We start from the raw sequence: 19,230 nt of genomic DNA, 5'->3' as shown, positions 1-19,230 counted from the left end.
ATCAATAAATATCAGACAGTAGAAGAATAGGGGATGAAAAAATAAATTTTGTCACTGTTCAGAGTAGGAAACTTATTAGATACAGTTTAAAGATACAGAGGACTAAGAGCATTATATAAAATTATTACAACGCTGATCACTATATTAAAAAAACCCTGCATAATGTCAGAAGACATACCCACACAAAACAAAGAATTTAAAGAGAATATATCATTAAAAATCTTAAAAGAAATTACCAAAACAGAACATAAAATAATGTGAATTAACACCATACATATTTATAATATCAATAAATATAAATGGCCTCAACTTACCTTAATAAAGAATACTTAATTTCACATCATATCACAGAGCACACTGTGCTGTATAAAAGACACATATCTAAAACACTGATTCAGAAAGATTGAAAATGTTTCAGACAAATAAATGCACACAAAGAAAATAGGCATACAGCCCAATATTAGACTAGTTGGAATTCAAGAGAAAAAACGTTAAACAGTACAAAGAAGAACGCTTCATTAAAGGGTTCAGTTCACAAGGAAGATGTATAAAAATTACAAATATCTACACATCAGCTAATATAAAGCAAAACTGTGTAGGAAACATAGAAAAAGAGATAATCCTGCTAATAATAGGAAATTTTGGTTTGTTCTCAGTCTAGCATAAATCCAGTATACAAATAAGTAAGGAATATACAGTACCTAGAAACAGAATCAATGATATATAATTGCTATACATCAGACTCTACAGTGAAAATAGAGAATACACTTCTTTTCAAGCCATCTTGGAACATTCACAATAGTTACTGTATGCTAAGCCACCAAAAAATCTGGTGGAGACAATTTAGCATGTTTATCAAAATTACAAATGTGTATATATATTTTTTGACATGGGAATTTCATTTTGAGGAATTGATTATATAGGTGTACTCACACAAATGTGAAATGCCCTATTAACAAGATAAGACAATGCAACATTTTTTACATGGTGAAAGATTGAGGAGACGTCTTTATTTAGGCCTGGTTAAATAATTTGAGGGGTTACAACAATGCATTAGAATACAATGCAGCTGTAAAAGGGAAAGGAGAAGTTCTTTATATACTGATATGTAAAGATTTTTCAGAGTATATATTATGTGAAGAAGCAAGATGAAGACTATGTGCATAATATGCCATTTCCCCCACCACAAAAAAGGTGTATATATATATATATATACTTGAAAAGACGTATAGACAAAACTCTGGCAAGAGAAGCAGGAAAGTAGTAGCAATGGTTACTTGGTGAAATGTGAACTGGGCAAATAGTGAATGGAGTAGTAAGGACACTTTTTTTTCAATATACTTTTTTCTTAAGAGTGTTGACTCATGGAAACATATTACCTATATAAATGTCTAAATAAATAATTAAAAAGAAAAAAAATGTCATGGGAGTACAAAAGATACAGCAATTAATTCTGCCTTGGGAAAATTGTGAAAGGCATTTGGGATGGGTAATATTTGAACTGAGACATAAATTTGACAAATGGGCAAGGTTGAAAAATCCATTCCATGCAAAGGAATGAGCTATACATAGGCATGAAAACATGGAAGTGAACCTGGGGAACAGTAAACTCAGTTGGCCATTGAGTGTCTAAGGGCAACAGGGCAAGTCAGAGGTTGGGAAATGGCTGAAGAATAACCAAGAATGTTTAGGTGTAATAAATTGAAAGGAGCTTGTATGTCATGCAAAGTGCTGTTAGGTTCTGCTCAGTAAACGTGGACTGAATGTTTGCTATGTGCCATGCCATGTGTAAGTGCTACAGATATTAGACTTCATCTTCTAGGATAGTGGTTCACAACCCTGAATGCATATCAGAATCACTTGGAGATCTTTTAAAAAATACTAATGCCAGATTCTAATAATGTGCATCAAGTTTTGAGAAATCCCTCCTCTTTTCTGCCTTTCCCCCAACCTTGCTACTCAACCCCTCTCTCTCTCCCTGTTCCTCTCTCTCAATTCTCTCTTCTCTCTCCTCATCTCTGTTTTTACAAAGGGAATAATATGGTGTAGAATGTGCTTGTGGCATAGGTCTAGAAAAAGTCTCTGAACTGGAAGCAAAGTTCAAACAAAGGATGAAGAAAGGCCTTTAAAAAGGTCTGGACTTGAGGCTAGAGCAAAGTTTTGAACTAAAGAGATTTAAACAGAGAAATCAACAAGACTTGATTACTGATCAGGTGTGGAGGGTTGATAGTGATGGTGAGCCAAGGGGGACTGAGGCTTCTCACTTAGGTATCTGGGTCTTTGGTGATGTCATTAACCAAGAGAGGAAGTGATGGTTGGGAGTCGGGGCAGGTCGGTGGTGAAACAATGGATTCAGATTTGGAACCGTTGTGTTGAAAGTACCTGCCGACTATCAAGTGCCACCAAGATGTAGTAGGATCCCAGATAAAAAAGCACAGTTTCAAAATCTAAACAGCCCATCCAAATTAAAAAAAAAAAAAAAAAAAAAAAAATTGGCAGAGAGCAGATCCAACCCCTAATCAGAGTCAGGACTCCAGTTTCCTGGATAGGGTACTTGTAAGAGTGAAGCAGATTTTTTGTTCTAGAGAACCTGGACACTGGGCAGGATATCATGTTGCCAGCTGTGGCACCATAAAGGATAACAGGTGCACTACAAAAGGAAGTATAAGCAAATGCCTAACCTCACATCCCAAGGGAAGTGAAGCTAGCCAGGGATGCAGAGCCTGCACTGACCTTTAACTATCTTCTCTCCCTGTGTTTCATTTAGCGTCTCATCCTTATAGTTTAAGAATTATCGCATTTATCAGAATTACCACAATTAATCAGATTAGCTTTGAAGATGTTGCTTTTGAGGAAAGTGTTCAGGGAGAGCAACTGCTCCTCAGCCCCTTCCTAACATGCCCCTGAGTGCAAGGTAGCAGCTGGATTTGAGGACAAGGTGACCTTTCAGTTGCAAGGACTGGGACACAGAGCCAGCCTACCATGGAGAGCTGAAGCCCAGAGCTTTGAACTAAACAGAGCTGCTGCTGAAGGCCTGGATTCAACCCAAAACTTTAGACTACAGGTGGGGAACATATGGTCTTAAGAGAGGGGTAAAGAGCTGTGAATTCTGGGAACCAGACGGCAACACCCTCAGGTTTCCCATAAGACATTTAATGCGTAATGCTTCCACAAACCACTGGTGTCTCTTGTCACTATGCAGTTCCTACTAATCAGAAAAGTGTTAAAGTTTATCTAAACTTATATTAACTCCTTAAACAATTATTGTGAAAATATGCTATCCTGAGACTTCTTTTTTTAAGAAATAAAGAATATTGAATTATTGAAATATGTCAATTGAAGTTATTTTTACTCACATTTGCCTAATGAATTTTTCTCCATAGAAGCTTCAATTTATACCAACAAGTAGGATCACCGAGTTTACTACCACCGGCCAAACTTCAGCACCTATGGTGAGTAAAGTGTGATTGAGCCATTGTGTCAAGTTTCATATATGAAGGATAAGCTTTATCAAGGGCCAAATGTCCTCAATGTTTATGAGGTTCAAAAAACAAGCACTAAATTTTTTTTAGTGCCCATCATTTTTTTTCTTACTAGAGCATTACATGTTTATCAGAAAAAAAAAAAAACATAGAAAATAAAATATAAATAAGAAAATTAAATCACCCATTGTCTTATTGCCTGGAGATGATGACCATTTAAAAATATTTAATACTTTTCTTTCCATTGTTTTCTGTGGTGAGAGAAAAAGAGAGAGCATGTGTGTGTGTGAGATTCTATGGATGTATATTTGCTTAGAAATATGTTTTAAATATAATCCCTACATTGTATTTGTAAAATGTTATATTACATTCTATTCCTCAGATGCCCATCACTACCTAAAATTGGAAATTTAGAAGAGAACATAAAAATGCATTCTTAAAATCAGAAGATTTCTTGACTCAGCCCAGTTCTGCAGCTATTCCTGAGTCAAATTCTTAATGAGCCAATACACCAGAGTACATTTGCTGAGGTCTATTTTCTAAACTTTTGATTTAAAAATTTTATTAATAATAAGAAAGATAACCTACTGTCATAAGATTATGAAGGAAGTGGTAATTCATTATAAATAAGCTGGCTACCTAAATATGTAAACATGTTCTTTGTTATTTAAGGAAAATACTAAAACTCATAAAATCAGGTCTCCAGATGATTACTTGAAGCATGAATCTCTTCCATCCTTTGAGCTCTCAGTCAGCCCTAAAGGCCAAAAAAGAAACACAGAAGGATCAGACTCTGATATAGAGTACATTTCAGAGACTAAAATTAGGAAGAAGACGATGCAGAAGAAAGTGAAACCTCAGCTACAGAGATGTCCAAGAGCCCCTGCAGAAAGTGCCAAAGTAGCTGAGCGATTTCAGGTGTGTGCTTCAGGGTTTGTTGTTTGTTTGCTTGTTTTTGTTTTGTTTTTTTGCTTTCACAAAATGTGTTTTAATCAATTTTTCCAAAAATTACCTTTGGTAAAGGTATTGCTTCATTTTCACATTTTAAAAGCATTCTGGTTATAGAATTCAAAGTGCAATCTATGTTTCTTGGACAAGGTCCCAATTTCTCTTTCTTTCTTTCTTTCTTTCTTTCTTTCTTTTCTTTTCTTTTCTTTTCTTTCTTTCTTTCTTTCTTTCTTTCTTTCTTTCTTTCTTTCTTTTCTTTCTTTCTTTCTTTTTTCTTATATTCTCTCATTTGGAATAGAGAGATTGTTAATATCAGCCCAGCGTGTGGAGAACTCAAACCAATGGCAGAGCTCCTTGAAAAATGTCTGGCTGGAAAAAGTATTTAAGTATGCATTTAAGAGAGTAATATTCACATATGATAACCCTGGAATCCTAAGAATTTTGCATTAAATGATTTATAGGATAAACCCTTAACCAAATTATACAAAAGTAGTTACTCCTGTATACAAAGTGCTGGAAAATTGGGATGTAATGTTTATATACAACAAAGAATTGAGACTAATTTTAACAAGTTTACCACCCGGCATTTCCACATACTCAAATGTGTTTGTTTCTTTTAAAAGAATCACTACACATTCATTTTTACAATGTTACCCTTATTTAATTCCCTTTTGAGAATTTGAACTTCAAATTCAGTTTCTAATTATAATACTTAGAATTGAGCGAGCATTTTCCCTGTGCCAGGTACAGTGCTATATGCTTACAGACATTTCACTACCTACTGTTTTTAAGCAAAAAAAAAAGTATTGCCTAGTTTATCTAGTTCATCAAATTTTAGTTCTAATGGTTTTTATTTTTTTTTTTACTATTTCCAAAAATTAAATTCATTCTTGAAGTATGTGAAGTATGGATATGAGCTATTGTGGAAAATATTCAAGTGACTTACAATAGGCTCTGAAACAATAAACTAGTTTGATCAGCAAATATACATTTGAGCTTCAACCTTCTGTAAGACACTGTGCTCGGCATGGTATTTTAGGCATGATACCTTAAGCATGGTTCTTTAAAAAGGATTTATTCTGAACAATGGTTCCATTACAGAAATATCTCATACATTCCTTTTTAGTATCTCTGACAAATGGTGTAATCCTGATCTTGGAAATCTTTACTGGTGAATTTGCAACCTCTTAAGTCAGCTTTTACTCATTCCATATTTGGGTAGCTCATTCTCCCTCTTAAAATGTTTGAAATCTATTTCCCAATAATTTTGATATTTTGGCACTAAATCTTTCCTTGAGATGATATAAACCAAGCTGAATCTACCCATAATTATTACAGAATTATTTTTTCTGTTATTTTAGATCACATATCGTTTTTGAATGTACAAGTTCATATATCCAGCAGATATTTACTAAACACTTGCTATGTTCAAGTACTCCATGTTTATAATATTAGAACGTAGTTTCATCACTCTGTAGTCGGATCTCTTCTGACCTTGTTTTCCAGAAAAACTCATTAGCTATCCAGTTTCAAGATTTGGGGTTGTTTTATTTTGTAAGGACACTGCATACTGCAAATAAATACAAGTGATTGAAAAGTCGAGATGTTCCCATGTGTTAGAAGAACACATTTTAGACTTTAAATATAGAGATTTATGTAGTTAGTCCTTATTCTCTCTATATATGTATACACATACACATACACATATGTTATGTATTGAACATCCATCTACCATTCAGTATGCTAGTATGCTAAGTACAGCAGATTCAGTTGTGAGCAAAACCACATAAGGTTCCTGCCCGGGTGGAACTTACAGTCTTGTGAAGGAGACTGACAATCAAATAATTACATTGACAAATATGTAATCTGCTACTGTGGCAGTTTTAATGAAAGAGATATAAGTAGTAGCATGAGCAGTTGTAATAGAGGATTTGACTCGGTCTGGGAAAACAAGGAAGGCTCCCCTGCAAAAATGATGATTGAGCTCTTAGGGTTGAATTCCAATTAAATCGATAAGAGGCGAGGAAGAGCATTTCCAAGTAATGCAAACTATTTACTGAAGCATGAATGTGGTGAATACAAAGTATCAGGAAGACAAGCTATGCCGACAGAGAGTTCAAAACGGGCTGTAGTGTGTGATGAGTAGGGAGCAACTAGAAATGTGCAGGTCCTATGGACCTTGATAAGGGGATTTACATGGCCCTAAAAGCAATGTGGAGCTATGGAAGGGCTTCAAGCTGGGAGGTAACATGATCAGATTTTCCTTTAGAAGAGATTGCTTTGGTGAAGCGTGGATAAAAGGTTAGTAGAGACCGGGTGAATGAATATGGGCAGAGCACATAGGAGGAGGCTACTGCAGTAGTCTAGTTGAGAAATAATGGAAATAGGGGCCAGGGTAGTGGTGGTGGAGATGAAGAGAAGTGGATCCATTTGTTTCTGTGTGTTTGCTTCTTAAGAGGCAACAGTGACTGGTCTCAGTGATATTTTGGATGTAGACAGTGAGGCCGAGGGAAAAGGCAAGCATGACTCCTGAATTTCTGGCTTTGCACCTGGTTGGATGGTGATTCCATTCACTGAAATTGGGAATCCTAGAAGGTGACTGTGTTTGTGGGGAGGAGCATGAGTTCAGCTTCAGTAATTTGTGATTTCCAAGAGGACGTGTAAAATAAGGAGTCAGATATATGAGTCTAGATTTCAGAGGCAAGGTTTAAATTGGAGACATAAACTTTGTGACATATTTGCGTATAAGTGGGTATTAAAGGTGAACATGGATGAGATTGAAGTGTAAGAAAAAAGAAGGACCAGACCGAAATTTAGTAATTCTAGCATTTTATGGCCATTTGTCACAGGATAAGGGCGCACAGGCAATTGTGAGTTATCGCCAGAGCCATAGAGGAGCCATGGCCAGAGGAGTAAAGGAGTTTGTTTTATCATTAAAGCCAGGAGGAAAGAAAGGGGATTGAAGGAGATGTGGGCAGAGAGGCTAAGTTCTCTTGAGAGCCAAATAAAGCCAAAACAATGCCTCTCAGCTTCATGACTTGGAAGTAATAGGAATGATCTAAGCAAGAATTTTTTGTTGTTGTTGGAGTAAAGAAGGTAGAAATCAAACGAGAATAGATTGGTTAGTAAGTGGAAGTTGATAAGCTTGATTCAGGTTATATATGAACTTTTAGAAAGGTAAAATAAATTGACCTCAGAAGACATTCTATACTTAAGAAAATCTACAAGTGAGAGGGATAGGTCAGGAGACTAAGATGCTTTATAAGCACTTGAAAAGTGGATTTAATCAGGTCTTATATTGCAAATCAAACAGCTTTCAATTATCTAAGGATTATTTGCACTAACTTTCTTATCTCCTGTCCAGTAAGCTTGACACTAGGCATTACCACTGATAGACAGGGAGTTGCAGGAAATGTAAATAATTTTAATATTAGCCTAAGCGACATGGAATTAGGAAGGCAAATATGCTCTGAGTAAATCTTATGTGCTTCAAAAGCTTGATAAAAATGGCTCTGAAATTAGGAAATTAGCTAATGTTTTAGCTTATATGCACCAATGTTCAGTTGTAACAATGCAATTAATAAACTAATTATTCTTGCTAGAGAACTATTTTCATCATACCCTTGCCTTTCTCAGAAGGTTTGACTTTCCTTATCCTAATAATTTTTCCCCTCAATCCTGAAAACAGGACTCCCAATAAAAATAACCTACTTGTTTCCTACACCTGCAACTTTTAATTACTTTAAACTTTCCTTCAATGGCATTTATTAATTCATTTCACTCAACAATCATATATTAAGCATTTACTCTGGGCCAGGTGCTGGATATTAAAAGATAGATAAGACACAGTCCCTGCCCTTAAGAAGCTAAGAGTCCACTTCCAGTCAAACAGTCCAGACAAGAGAGACTTTTTCCTGCATCATAAATTTTTCATTCTAATGGTTTCCCACCTTTTCAAGTATGAGCATGACATTTTTCAATGTCTAAAAATAACTGCAGACATCTCATAATACTAGGTGTGTCTAGTATCCATTGATTCAAGAGCTACGTGAGAGAAAGCCATCATAGGTATTTTGAACTGAATGTATCTTATTCCCACCAGCAACATCTACATAAATTTTAAGAACAATGTACATATTCATGTGACCCATTATTTATTTAGTATATGGACAGTAATTAGTATAGATTCTCTGGAAAATGCTGCATGGTTTTTGGTTTACTCTTGAGCACCCTAGTGTACACCACTCATTTCATAGTTAATTTTCCTTGTGACATTTTTTTTATTATCCTATAGCATTATTTAACATTTGCATGCACTTATCTAAATCATACACTTCTTGAGGACCAAGATCAGAAACTGAATTTTCTCTGTACACCATATAGAAGTCTGCAGTTAATAGACACTGAAGAAAGGCAGGTATGCCATCAGTTGCTACTAATCCTTGTATTTTTGTTGTTGTTATTACTTTGCTATAGGCATCTTCCTGGGAAATGAAAAGGAAGCAGAGTCAAAACCTTGTGCAGGAATGTACGGCATTGAGTGAAGTTGGAACCAACAATAATGATCCAGATATAATCCTGGTGAGATAAACTTTATTGTTTAAATGACACCTGGGGATTTATTCACTTTCATAAAGATTAGAGTGATCCAAGAGTCATCACACAACAGTGCATGAAAATAATTGAAGTATCATTTAGTTTAATAACCCAATTTTTAGACGAAGAAACAAGACTCAGAAAAGTTAGTTTCTTCCCCAAGACTACACAAACCAGGAGAGCTGGAACTGGAGTTTATACCTCCTGACCTCTAATCCATGGTTCCTTCGATTTTAGTAGGTAGGATGATAAGGCTCTAAACTAAGTGACTTTATTTTCATTTATAACAAAAGAAGTTTAGAGTAGAAGACCATTAAAGCCCCTTGGAGCCCTTAAATTGTATGATGCTAATTCCTTGAAAATGAAGGCAAACAGTCTGTTAGTTCCTAGGGCTATACAGGTGAATACAATGAATAAGACACAGTCCCTAATTCATGTCTAATGGACAATCATCTTAGACCTATTAATTTGAATTTACAATTTGGAATTTGGCTCCACCTAACCCTAGAAATGGTTTATTATCCAGATAATTTTGCATCAGAGCACCAGATACCGAATTCTCAAAATATCACCATGGATTGGACGTGCTTTTGTTGTCATGTCAGAAATGGCTTCAAGAAATAATTGTTCCTGTGGCCTAATTTCTATCAAAACAATTCATTGCGTATTATCTGTGCCAAAGCTAAAATATTCTTTGGCAGTATATTCTATGAAGTTCAACTGTTGGTATCAAAAAAACCCTAATAAGCAAGCTAATTAGTTCACTTGCCTTGGGATCTGTGTTTTGCTTCTAATTCATTAGGAGGCAGTGATGTTTAAAATTAGCTTCCTCTGGAAGGAGGGTTCTCCATGATCCTAGTGGACAACTGCCCACACCTGTGTTTCAAGTTTCTTCTGGTTAAACTATTGTCATGCTCTTAGAAAATCTCAATCAAACACACTGTCAGTAGGTGAAGCATATTCAAAATTGTTACTTGGGGAAAATATTGGCACTTACTCCAGGCTCTCTTGCCATTTCCGGGTGGAAGTGGAGAGAGCCTCCAACTAGGGGAGAATGCATTCTGGCTTCTTCACTTTGAGTTCATCCCTGAAACCTGCATGCCCAAACCCAAAGCATATGGACCTTTTTGTTATTTGTAACATGAGCTTTCACAAGAATGTAACTCTGAATTGGCTTAAATTGGACTCCTGCCAAAAGCCCTTCTGAGAGAAGTTTACTCAAGACATATGGACACAATTTCCAATTATTCCTCTAGATAACGTGTCCCTGATTGTAACATGATTGGTGATATCAAGAGCTGCAAATCTGGACTGCTGTACCATAGACCCCAGCAAAGTTGCTTTGCTTTCACTCAGTCAAATGTAAAAGTCTTTGTTTTTTAGAAAGAATTGATTCAAGGACTGGACATGTGAGGAACGCTTCATCTGTGAAGCCATGTTAAAGACATTGCCCATTATGTGATTTATAGTGTCCTTTGTAATATAATTTAAAGTTCATTTTAGAATTTAATATCAGGAAAGAAACTTTTGGTATTTTCTTTTGTCAAAATATTAATTTTATTACTCACTATAGCTCTCTCTTTACCTTGACTGCCAAGAAATTCATAGCTAAACTTTAATCTAAATAAGAATATGGTAACCTTAGAGGGTTGGTAATTTTTGACATGATAGCATAAGTTAGAGTATTTTAAGAAGGACCTCACCTCATTGTATGTGTCTTTAGGTAAAGTATCTCAAAATGCTATTTAGAATTATGGATTAGGTTTAAATTACAAATAAGCCATTAAAGAATTTATAGTGCCTTCTGATGTAGCTCAATTTATGCGACCTTCACCAGAAAATCATTGTCACAAGGTACATGATGTAACTATAGTGAAGGTTTTATCTTTTAAAAATTTTTCATTATGGAAACTTTCAAGCATACAAAAAGTAGAGAGAATAGTGCAATCAACTCCTATGTGCCCATTTCCCAACTTCAGTAGTTATCAACTCATAGCCAGTCTTGTTTCATCCATATCTCCTTCCCCACCTGCTTTACTCCCAGTCATTGTATCATTTCATCTGTAAATTGTAATTAACTTTTGAGAAGCCATTTGAAGTTTTGTTGAAAGGTCTAGGAGTGATTTGCGGGTGGATTTTTTTTGTTTGTTTGTTTGACAATAAGGAAAAATTAAATCTGGAAACAGAAGAAAGGAAAATATCAAAGTATTTTTAAAAATAAAAGGGTCAAAATTTAACCAGGGGCCAGAAAGGAAGAGAAACTGTAGCTAATGTTGTAAATAATGCCACCTGCATTTACCTCTTCAAAGCAAAATGTGATAGAGCTGTACCTGTGAATATCACTAAACACTACTTTCTTTGCAGATTTGTTGATCTTTTTCATGTAGCCATCACTTTATCACTTCTGTAAGGTTTGGGTAGAATTTTTAGCAAGTGCTTTTTCATGAAGCAGGTGTGACATTTATATTAAAATTGTTGTCTTTTTATGTAATATTTCTCAAGTTCTTATGTTTTTTGTGTATTTATGTGTGGTATGATTTATTTATGTCACTTTGATTCCAGCAGAGTGTTTTCAAATTCATGTAGTCTAATTAATTTGGATAAATATGCATTATCCAGAGATGCACATTCATTTCTCTGGCCATCGTTGCAATAATTTAAATAGGAAATAATTTTTGCTTCTGAATACTTGTCTGTCTGTAGTTTCTTAAACTCAGAAATTAAAAAAAATATTTTCTTTTTAACCCATGTGCCCCTTCCTGGTTATCTTCTAACCATAATGTGGTATGTGTGTTTTAATTCTGACCTTTTGTCAAATTTAAAGAAGGAAGGTACACCAGGCTTAACAGTGATGCAGGAGGTTGTCACTTAATGAAGAACAATTGACTGTCACAGAGAACACCCCCAGCCCCACACAGTGTTATTTATAAATTTGGCTAATTTACTGGGGCCCAAAGCCTTATTTTTATTTTTAATGGGCTCAGACATGCATGGTCAGCACACCAAATAAAGTCCATCTCATAGGGGTGATTTCACATTATCCAAACTCATAAGAAGGTTGTATAAAGTCATAATGGCAGTTTAGTCACTTAAAAGATAAAGTCAGCCTCAGCCTGACTGGAATACACATATGGCTTAAGCTGTGCATTCTCTCCCTTTATGACAATCTGCCTGTGCCGGCCAATTACAATCCAACAGTTGCTGGTAAGCTAGGTGCCTGAATATTTAAATGGCATCTAGCTAATACGGCTTGATAGGTCCACCTCCCCAAAAGGAACACCCAGGAATGATGTTATCAATGCACCATAACACAGGAGAAGCACCAGTGGGGGCACCCTTGCCCCGGGCCTGCCTGTGCCCCTGTGATTTTCCCTGTAGCCTGGAGAACAACCACATTCTTATTAGCACATTCTTTCTTTTGCTATGTTAATGATGTCTTATCAGTCAACCTAGGAACATTTTTTACCTTTTGAAAGGATTTTTCATATTAGGGCACTTTATTTCCCTCTTTTCCAAGTTTTGGGGGACACCTCACTCTAGCTCCTGTCTTGACAATTGCATAAGTGAAATGCTAATCATGTTGATCATTTTATATTTATATTTATATTTAATGTTACCATTGCTGATTATTTCAGCCATATAATCACTCATTCTCCAGAATTATCACCTTATCTGTAGTAGCTCAGTACTGTAACAGTTTGGTCTCTTTTCCTAACTTCTTCCTCCCCTTCCCAATTCTTGATTGAATATTTGGTCTTCATACTATTTTTTTGTAAGGCCTACATTCTATTGAAGCTATTTGTTAAAAAACACATTCTTCTGCTATTTCTTGTTTTCCCAGTGGGATAATCCTTATTTTCCTGTCATTTTTAATGTTTGTCTTTGTTCTACACAGTGTATCATGTTTTACATGCTCCCAAATCACTCATGTGGCATTGGGCTTCATTTTCCTTATTTCTAGTTGCTTCTGACCACATACTTTGCTGGTGTTGCTCACTTCCGTTGCATTTTTCCTTTTGGATATTAATTTATGCTTGGCCTGTTAATCAATGCAAGCCATCCATTTTCCATGTCCATGCAGTAAGAGTGTTCTTGGTAAGACCTTGCACATGGTTTGCAGCTGTGAAGTTTCCAACTAGGATTCAGGTAAAGCTCCAGGCATTTTCTAGAGATTAAAAAACTGTCATGAAAATAAAAAGGAGTTTTTTAAAGGACATTGTAATCCTTTAAAAATGCCCTAGTTTTCCTCCCAGTTGGGCTCTTGGAGACATTTGTTTGGGACTGTCAGTCTGCATGGCAGCAAACTTCTTTCATTATTTTTCACAATCTTGTTAGCACAGCCAGAGTTCTATCCACTATTCCAGGGTAACAGGTGTGATGCACTTATTATCTCTGACCCTGTAAAACTTAATTGTGCTGAATTTCTAGTGTGTGTGCACACATATGTTTTAGTGGAGGTAGCCTTTCCTCTTTCTATGTGGCCATGATGAAATTCAGGTAGCGTACTTCACATGCATCATATCATCTAATCCTTTTAATAACCTGAGAGGTAAATACTTTTGAATGCCCATTTTACAGATGAGGAAAATAAAACTTGCTCAGGATCACACTGCCAGGAGGTGGTCACCTTGAGCCCAGCCTGTTGACTTTAGCTCCCTCATTATGACCTGTCCCTTTATCTTCCAACTCCTCCCACTATATCATTTCAAGCAGCCCACTCCTCAAGGGTTGGTTGGAGTACACAAATATTCTTTACTCCGGAATGAGGACTTTAAGATATAAAAATATACTGCACTGATTGACATTAATCATTTTGATTTAGCTTTCCAAAATTCCGTAGAACTTAGAGATGAGCATTCTTCTGCCCAAGGATCTGGAATCAATTTTAAAAAATCAAGGCAGCATCCACTCCTTGCCCAGATGAAGGTTACTTCCTTTTAGCCCTTTTCTCCCCTTTCTCCACCCTTGACCTAACTCATGCAGTGCAGTTCTTTTCTACTTGATCCCTAGCTCTTCACCGTCCAGTCACTCTAGAGTCTCCTAATAGTCGTCAGGATCATCTTCTGAGGGACTCTTCTAATTCCTGGCTCCTGGGCAAACGAGTCTTCTTTTTACCCAGGATTATCTCTGTAGTGTATAAGCTGGTGTTACGTGATCGTGGCCTCCAAAAAATCCTAATATTCCCCATTATCCTTGCTCAGAACACATTACCTACTGTCTCTCTTCATAAATACTGTGTATTCCGAGGTGTTTCCTGGCTCAAGCATTTCCAAACTCATAGGTAGATTTTGAATTTGTCCCTGTTAACCTCATATGGAGAGGAAATAGAAAGTCCTTTACAACACTTCCTTTTTTTTTTTTCATTTATTTATTAGAGAAGTTATAAATTCACAGAAAAACCATGTATAAAATGCAGAATTCCCACATACCATCCTATTATTGGCAGCTTGCATTAGTTACTGTGGTACATTTGCTACAATTCACTAGAGAACATTGTTACAATTGTACTATTAACCATAGTCTATCATGTACCATAGGGTGACTGCTTGTGATGTACAGTCCTATTTTTGAATATTTTTATTCTAGTAACATATATGCAACTTAAAATGTCCCATTAACCACATTCAAATATATATTTCAGTGCTGTTAATTATTTTCAAAATGTTGCACTACCATCATCATCATCCATTACCAAAATTTTTCCATCAACCCAAATAGTACAATTTAAACATTAACTCCCCATTCACCACTCCCACTCTGGTCCCTGGCAACCTGTATTCTGGTTTCTGACTCTGTGAATTTGCTCATATTCTAATTATTTCACATCAGTCAGATCATACAATATTTGTTCTTTTGTGTCTGCTTATTTCACTCAACATGATGTCTTCAAGTTCACCCTTGTCACATGTATTAGAACTTCATTTCCTTTTCAGCTGAATAATGTTCTATTGTGTATATATACCACATTTTGTTTATCCATTTATCAGTTGATGGACACTTGGGTTGCTAACATCTTCTGGCAATTGTGAATAATGCCTCTATGAACATTGGTGTGTGAATATCTGTTCAAGTCCCTGCTTTCAATTCTTTTGGGTATTTACCTCGAAGGGGGTTGGATTACCAGATCACACAATAATTCTATACTTAACTTTCTGAGGAACTGCCAAACTGTTTTCCACAGTGACTACACCACTTTATGTTCCCACCCACAATGGATGAGTGTTTTCTCTCCATAGCCTCTCCAACACTTGTGATATTCTGCTGTTGTTGTTTTTGTTTTTACTAATAGCCATTCTAGCTTGTGTGAAATGGTTTCTCACTGTGGTTTTGATTTGCATTTCCCTAACAGCTAATGAAATTGACCATCTCTTCACTTGTTTTTGGCCATTTGTAAATCTTCTTTGGAGAAATGTCTATTCAAGTCTTTTGCCCATTTTTAAGTTGGGTTGTTTGCCTTTTTATTGTTGAGTTGTAGAATTATTTTTATATTCTGGATTTTATAACCTTATTGGATATCTGTTTTCCAAATATTTTCTCCCAATCATTAGGTTGCTTTTTGTTGTTTTTTTTTGTTTGTTTGTTTCTACTTTCATGATAAAGTCCTTTGATGAACAAAAATTTTTGATGTTGATAAGGTCTCATATTTTTTTCTTTTGTTGCTTGTGCTTTGGGTGTAAAGGCTAAGAAATCAAGGCCTAACACAAAGTCCTGAAGATGCTTCCCTATGTTTTTATTTTTCTACAATTTTATAGTTCTGGTTCTTCTGTTAGGTCTTTGATCCATTTTGAATTGATTTTTGCATATGATGTAAGGTTGGGGTCCACCGTCACTCTTCTGCATATGGAGATCCAGTTTTCCCAGAACTGTTTGAAGAGACCATTCTTTCCCAGTTGAGTGGGTTGGGCACCTTGTCAAAAATCAGTTGGCCATAAACATGAGGACTGATTTCTGAAATCTCAATTCAATTCCATTGTTCTATTTGTCTGTCCATGTGCTGGTACCATGCAGTTTTGATTACTGTGGCTTTGTAGTAAGTGTTACTATCAGGAAGTATGAATCCTTCAATTTTGTTCTTCTTTTTCAAGAAGGCTTCAGGTATTCAGGACCCCTTACCCTTCCTTATAAATTTGATGATTGGCTTTTCCATTTCTGCAAAGAAGGTTGTTGGAATTTTGATTGGGATTGCACTGTATCTGAAAATCGCTTTGGGCTGAATTGGTCTCTTAACAATATTTAGCATTCAAAGCCATGAACACCAAATGTCCTCCTGTTTATTAAGGTCTTCTTTGAATTGTTTTAGCAGTTGTTTTGTTCTTTTTTTAAGTTTTCTGAATACAAGTCCTTTGCATCCTTGGTTAGATTTATTCCCAGATATTTGACTCTTTTAATTGCTATTTCAAATGGATTTTTTCCTTGATTTCTTCTTCAGATTGCTCATTACTAGTGCATAAAAATGCTACTGAATTTGCATGTTTTTCTTGTACCCCCACTACCTTGCAGAATTCATTTGCTAGTTTCAGTAGCTTTGTTGTGAATTTTTCAGGATTTTCTGTATATGGGATAATGTTAACCATTGGATCAAAGAAGAAATCACAATGGAAATTAAGAAATATCTTGAGGTAAATGAAAATGAAAATACAGCATACCAAAACTTATGGAGTGCAGCAAAGGCAATGCTGAGAGGGAAATTTATAGTCCTAAATGCTTACATTAAACAAGAAGAAAGATCTCAAATCAAAGACCAATGCTCAAAACTGGAGGTTCTAGAAAAAGAAGAACAATCTAAACCCAAATTGAGCAGAAGAAAGGAAATAATGTAGTTAGAGTGGAGATAAATAAAAGAGCAAATAAACAAAATACAGAGTCAGCAAAATCAAAAGTTGGTTCTTTGAAAAAATCAATAAAATTGACAAACCTTTAGCTAGACATACAAAGGAGAAAAGAGAGAAGATGCAAATAAAGGAAATAAAAAATGAGTGGGGGTGGGGGGATATTACTACTGACTCCAAAGAAATAAAAAGATTATAAGAGGATACTATGAACAATTATATGCCAACAAAATACACAACCTAAATGAAATGGACAATTCCTAGAAACACACAAACTACCTACACTGACTGAAGAAGAAATATAAGATCTCAATAAAACAATAACAAGTAAAGAGATTAGATCAGTAATCAAAAACTTCTCAACAAAGAAAATCCCAGGGCCAGATGGCTTCACAGGGGAATTTTACAGAATATTCCAAGAAGAATTAAGACCAATCCTGCTCACACTCTTTCAAAAAATTTAAGAGGAAAGAATACTCCTCATTTCATTGTATGAGGCCATCACCCTTATACCAAAGCCAGATAAAGATACCACAAGAAAAGAAAATTACAGACAAATATCTCTTATGAATATAGATGCAAAAATCCTCAACAAAATACTAGCAAACCAAATCCAACAGCATATCAAAAGAATTTTACACTGCGATCAAGTGGGATTTATCTCAAGTATGCAAGGGTAATTCAGCATAATTAAATCAAGTAATGTAATATATCACATTAACAGAATAAAGGAAAAAAATAAACACATGTTCATTTCAATTGATGCAGAAGAGGCATTTTACAAAATCCAGCATCCCTTTGTGATGAAAACACTTAGAAAACTAGAAATAGAAGGAAATGTCCTCAACATGATAAAGGGCGTATATGAAAAGCCCACAGCTAATGACATAAACTCAATGGTGAAAGGCTAACAGCTTTCCCTTTAAGATCAGGTATAAGACAAGGATTCCCACTGTCACCACTGTTCTTCAATATTGTATTGGATGTTCTAGCTAGAGTAATTAAACAAGAGAAAGAAATAAAAGACCTCCAAATTTGAAAGGAAGAAGTGAAACTTTCACTATTTGCAGATGACGTGATACTATATATAGCAACTCCTGTAGATATGCCTGCCTCTGTCAGGAGAATCAATGTCTAAGTAAAAGTTGAGATAGTTTGGGTATACCTGGAGCAGTGCCATGTGGTACTGTTGTAATTAATGGTTTGTCTAAGTTCCAGTAAATATTCCTGCACACTGATATGTGATAAACTGGCAGTGAAACTTTAATAAAGGCAAAAATTTGGCATGTGAGCTCCATGCCACCCAAGAGTAGGAATGTATTTGGTATTATGAGTGCCCCTCAAAAGTGATGCTATCTGATCTAATGTCCCTACACCATGCTCACTAGGAGTGTAAAAATGAAAATGAAACAATGGAACTAAATGACCAGCCATCCTATCAAAGAGGTAAGTAGCCCATTCAAGTTATGTCACCAGAGGAGATTCAAGAGTGACTATGTGGACCTGTCATCACAGAGGACCAGTTCTGAAAGGCAACTGGGAAAATTAGGTTAGGCAGACTATGATAGATGGTCGGTAAAGCAAACGATCAGTCTGAAGAAAACTGCAAAATTCAGGAACACAGAGAATAAAATTACCAATACTAACAGTAAGTTAGGGAAGCTGAGTTAGAATAATTGGTTGGACTAAAGTTAGAGCGACAAAAGTACTAACTTCTTATTACACAGGTGCATGCTTTTATTCACCTTGATGGAGCACACACCCCAAAGTGGCACTGTGTCAATATTCTGACTCTAATATGAAGCAACCTTTATCTCTTTCCTACATACTGGCACTTGTTTCTACATATTTTATAATAGTCTTTCAGTTATTGCTCCAAATATCAGTGCCAGCTCCAGATTGACGAAACAGTGAAAGAATATCTATGGTGTGTTTCTATTAAGGTTAGATTAGACCTGTCTTTTCAGTAACCAGAAACCATACTATCTGTGGTGGAATGAATTATGTATATGTTTGGATATGTTCTTGGTCTTGGTCTGCATTCTGGTGAGTGTGGACCCACTGTGAGATGTCTTCAAGATGTTACTTCAATTATGTCAGTGTCCCCACTGACTTAGGTTGGCCTTTAATCTGGATTACTGGAGTCCTTTTCAGGAAGAGTGAAAGACAGATGGAAAGAGAAGCTGAGAGAGGCCATCATGTGCATTATCATGTGACTGAAAAGCCAAGGACCAAGGATCACCAGCAGCCAATCCTGAACAACACATCACTTTTTCTGACTCCCAACTGAAGTTTTTATGCTAAACTGCATTGGTATTGCAGTAATATGTTTCCACATCACTAAAGTTGCCTTTGTTTCAAAAGCAGGCTATTCT

The 19,230-nt window shown here is 35.8% G+C and overlaps 1 protein-coding gene across 1 annotated transcript in view; it reads left to right on the top strand.

Annotated features, from left to right (window-relative positions):
* The window catches only part of MORC1 (MORC family CW-type zinc finger 1), a 192,173-nt gene that overhangs the window by 140,429 nt on the left and 32,514 nt on the right, over positions 1–19,230 (top strand). The window contains 3 exon segments of the mRNA XM_037812224.1: positions 3,384–3,452; positions 4,155–4,400; positions 8,907–9,011. Of these exon segments, the coding sequence (XP_037668152.1) occupies positions 3,384–3,452; positions 4,155–4,400; positions 8,907–9,011 (420 nt within the window).

This window comes from Choloepus didactylus, chromosome 1 (assembly GCF_015220235.1).
Source record: "Choloepus didactylus isolate mChoDid1 chromosome 1, mChoDid1.pri, whole genome shotgun sequence".
Taxonomy (NCBI): domain Eukaryota; kingdom Metazoa; phylum Chordata; class Mammalia; order Pilosa; family Megalonychidae; genus Choloepus; species Choloepus didactylus.
The sequence above is the reverse complement of the archived record's forward strand: the minus strand, read 5'-3'. Positions and strand labels throughout refer to the sequence as shown.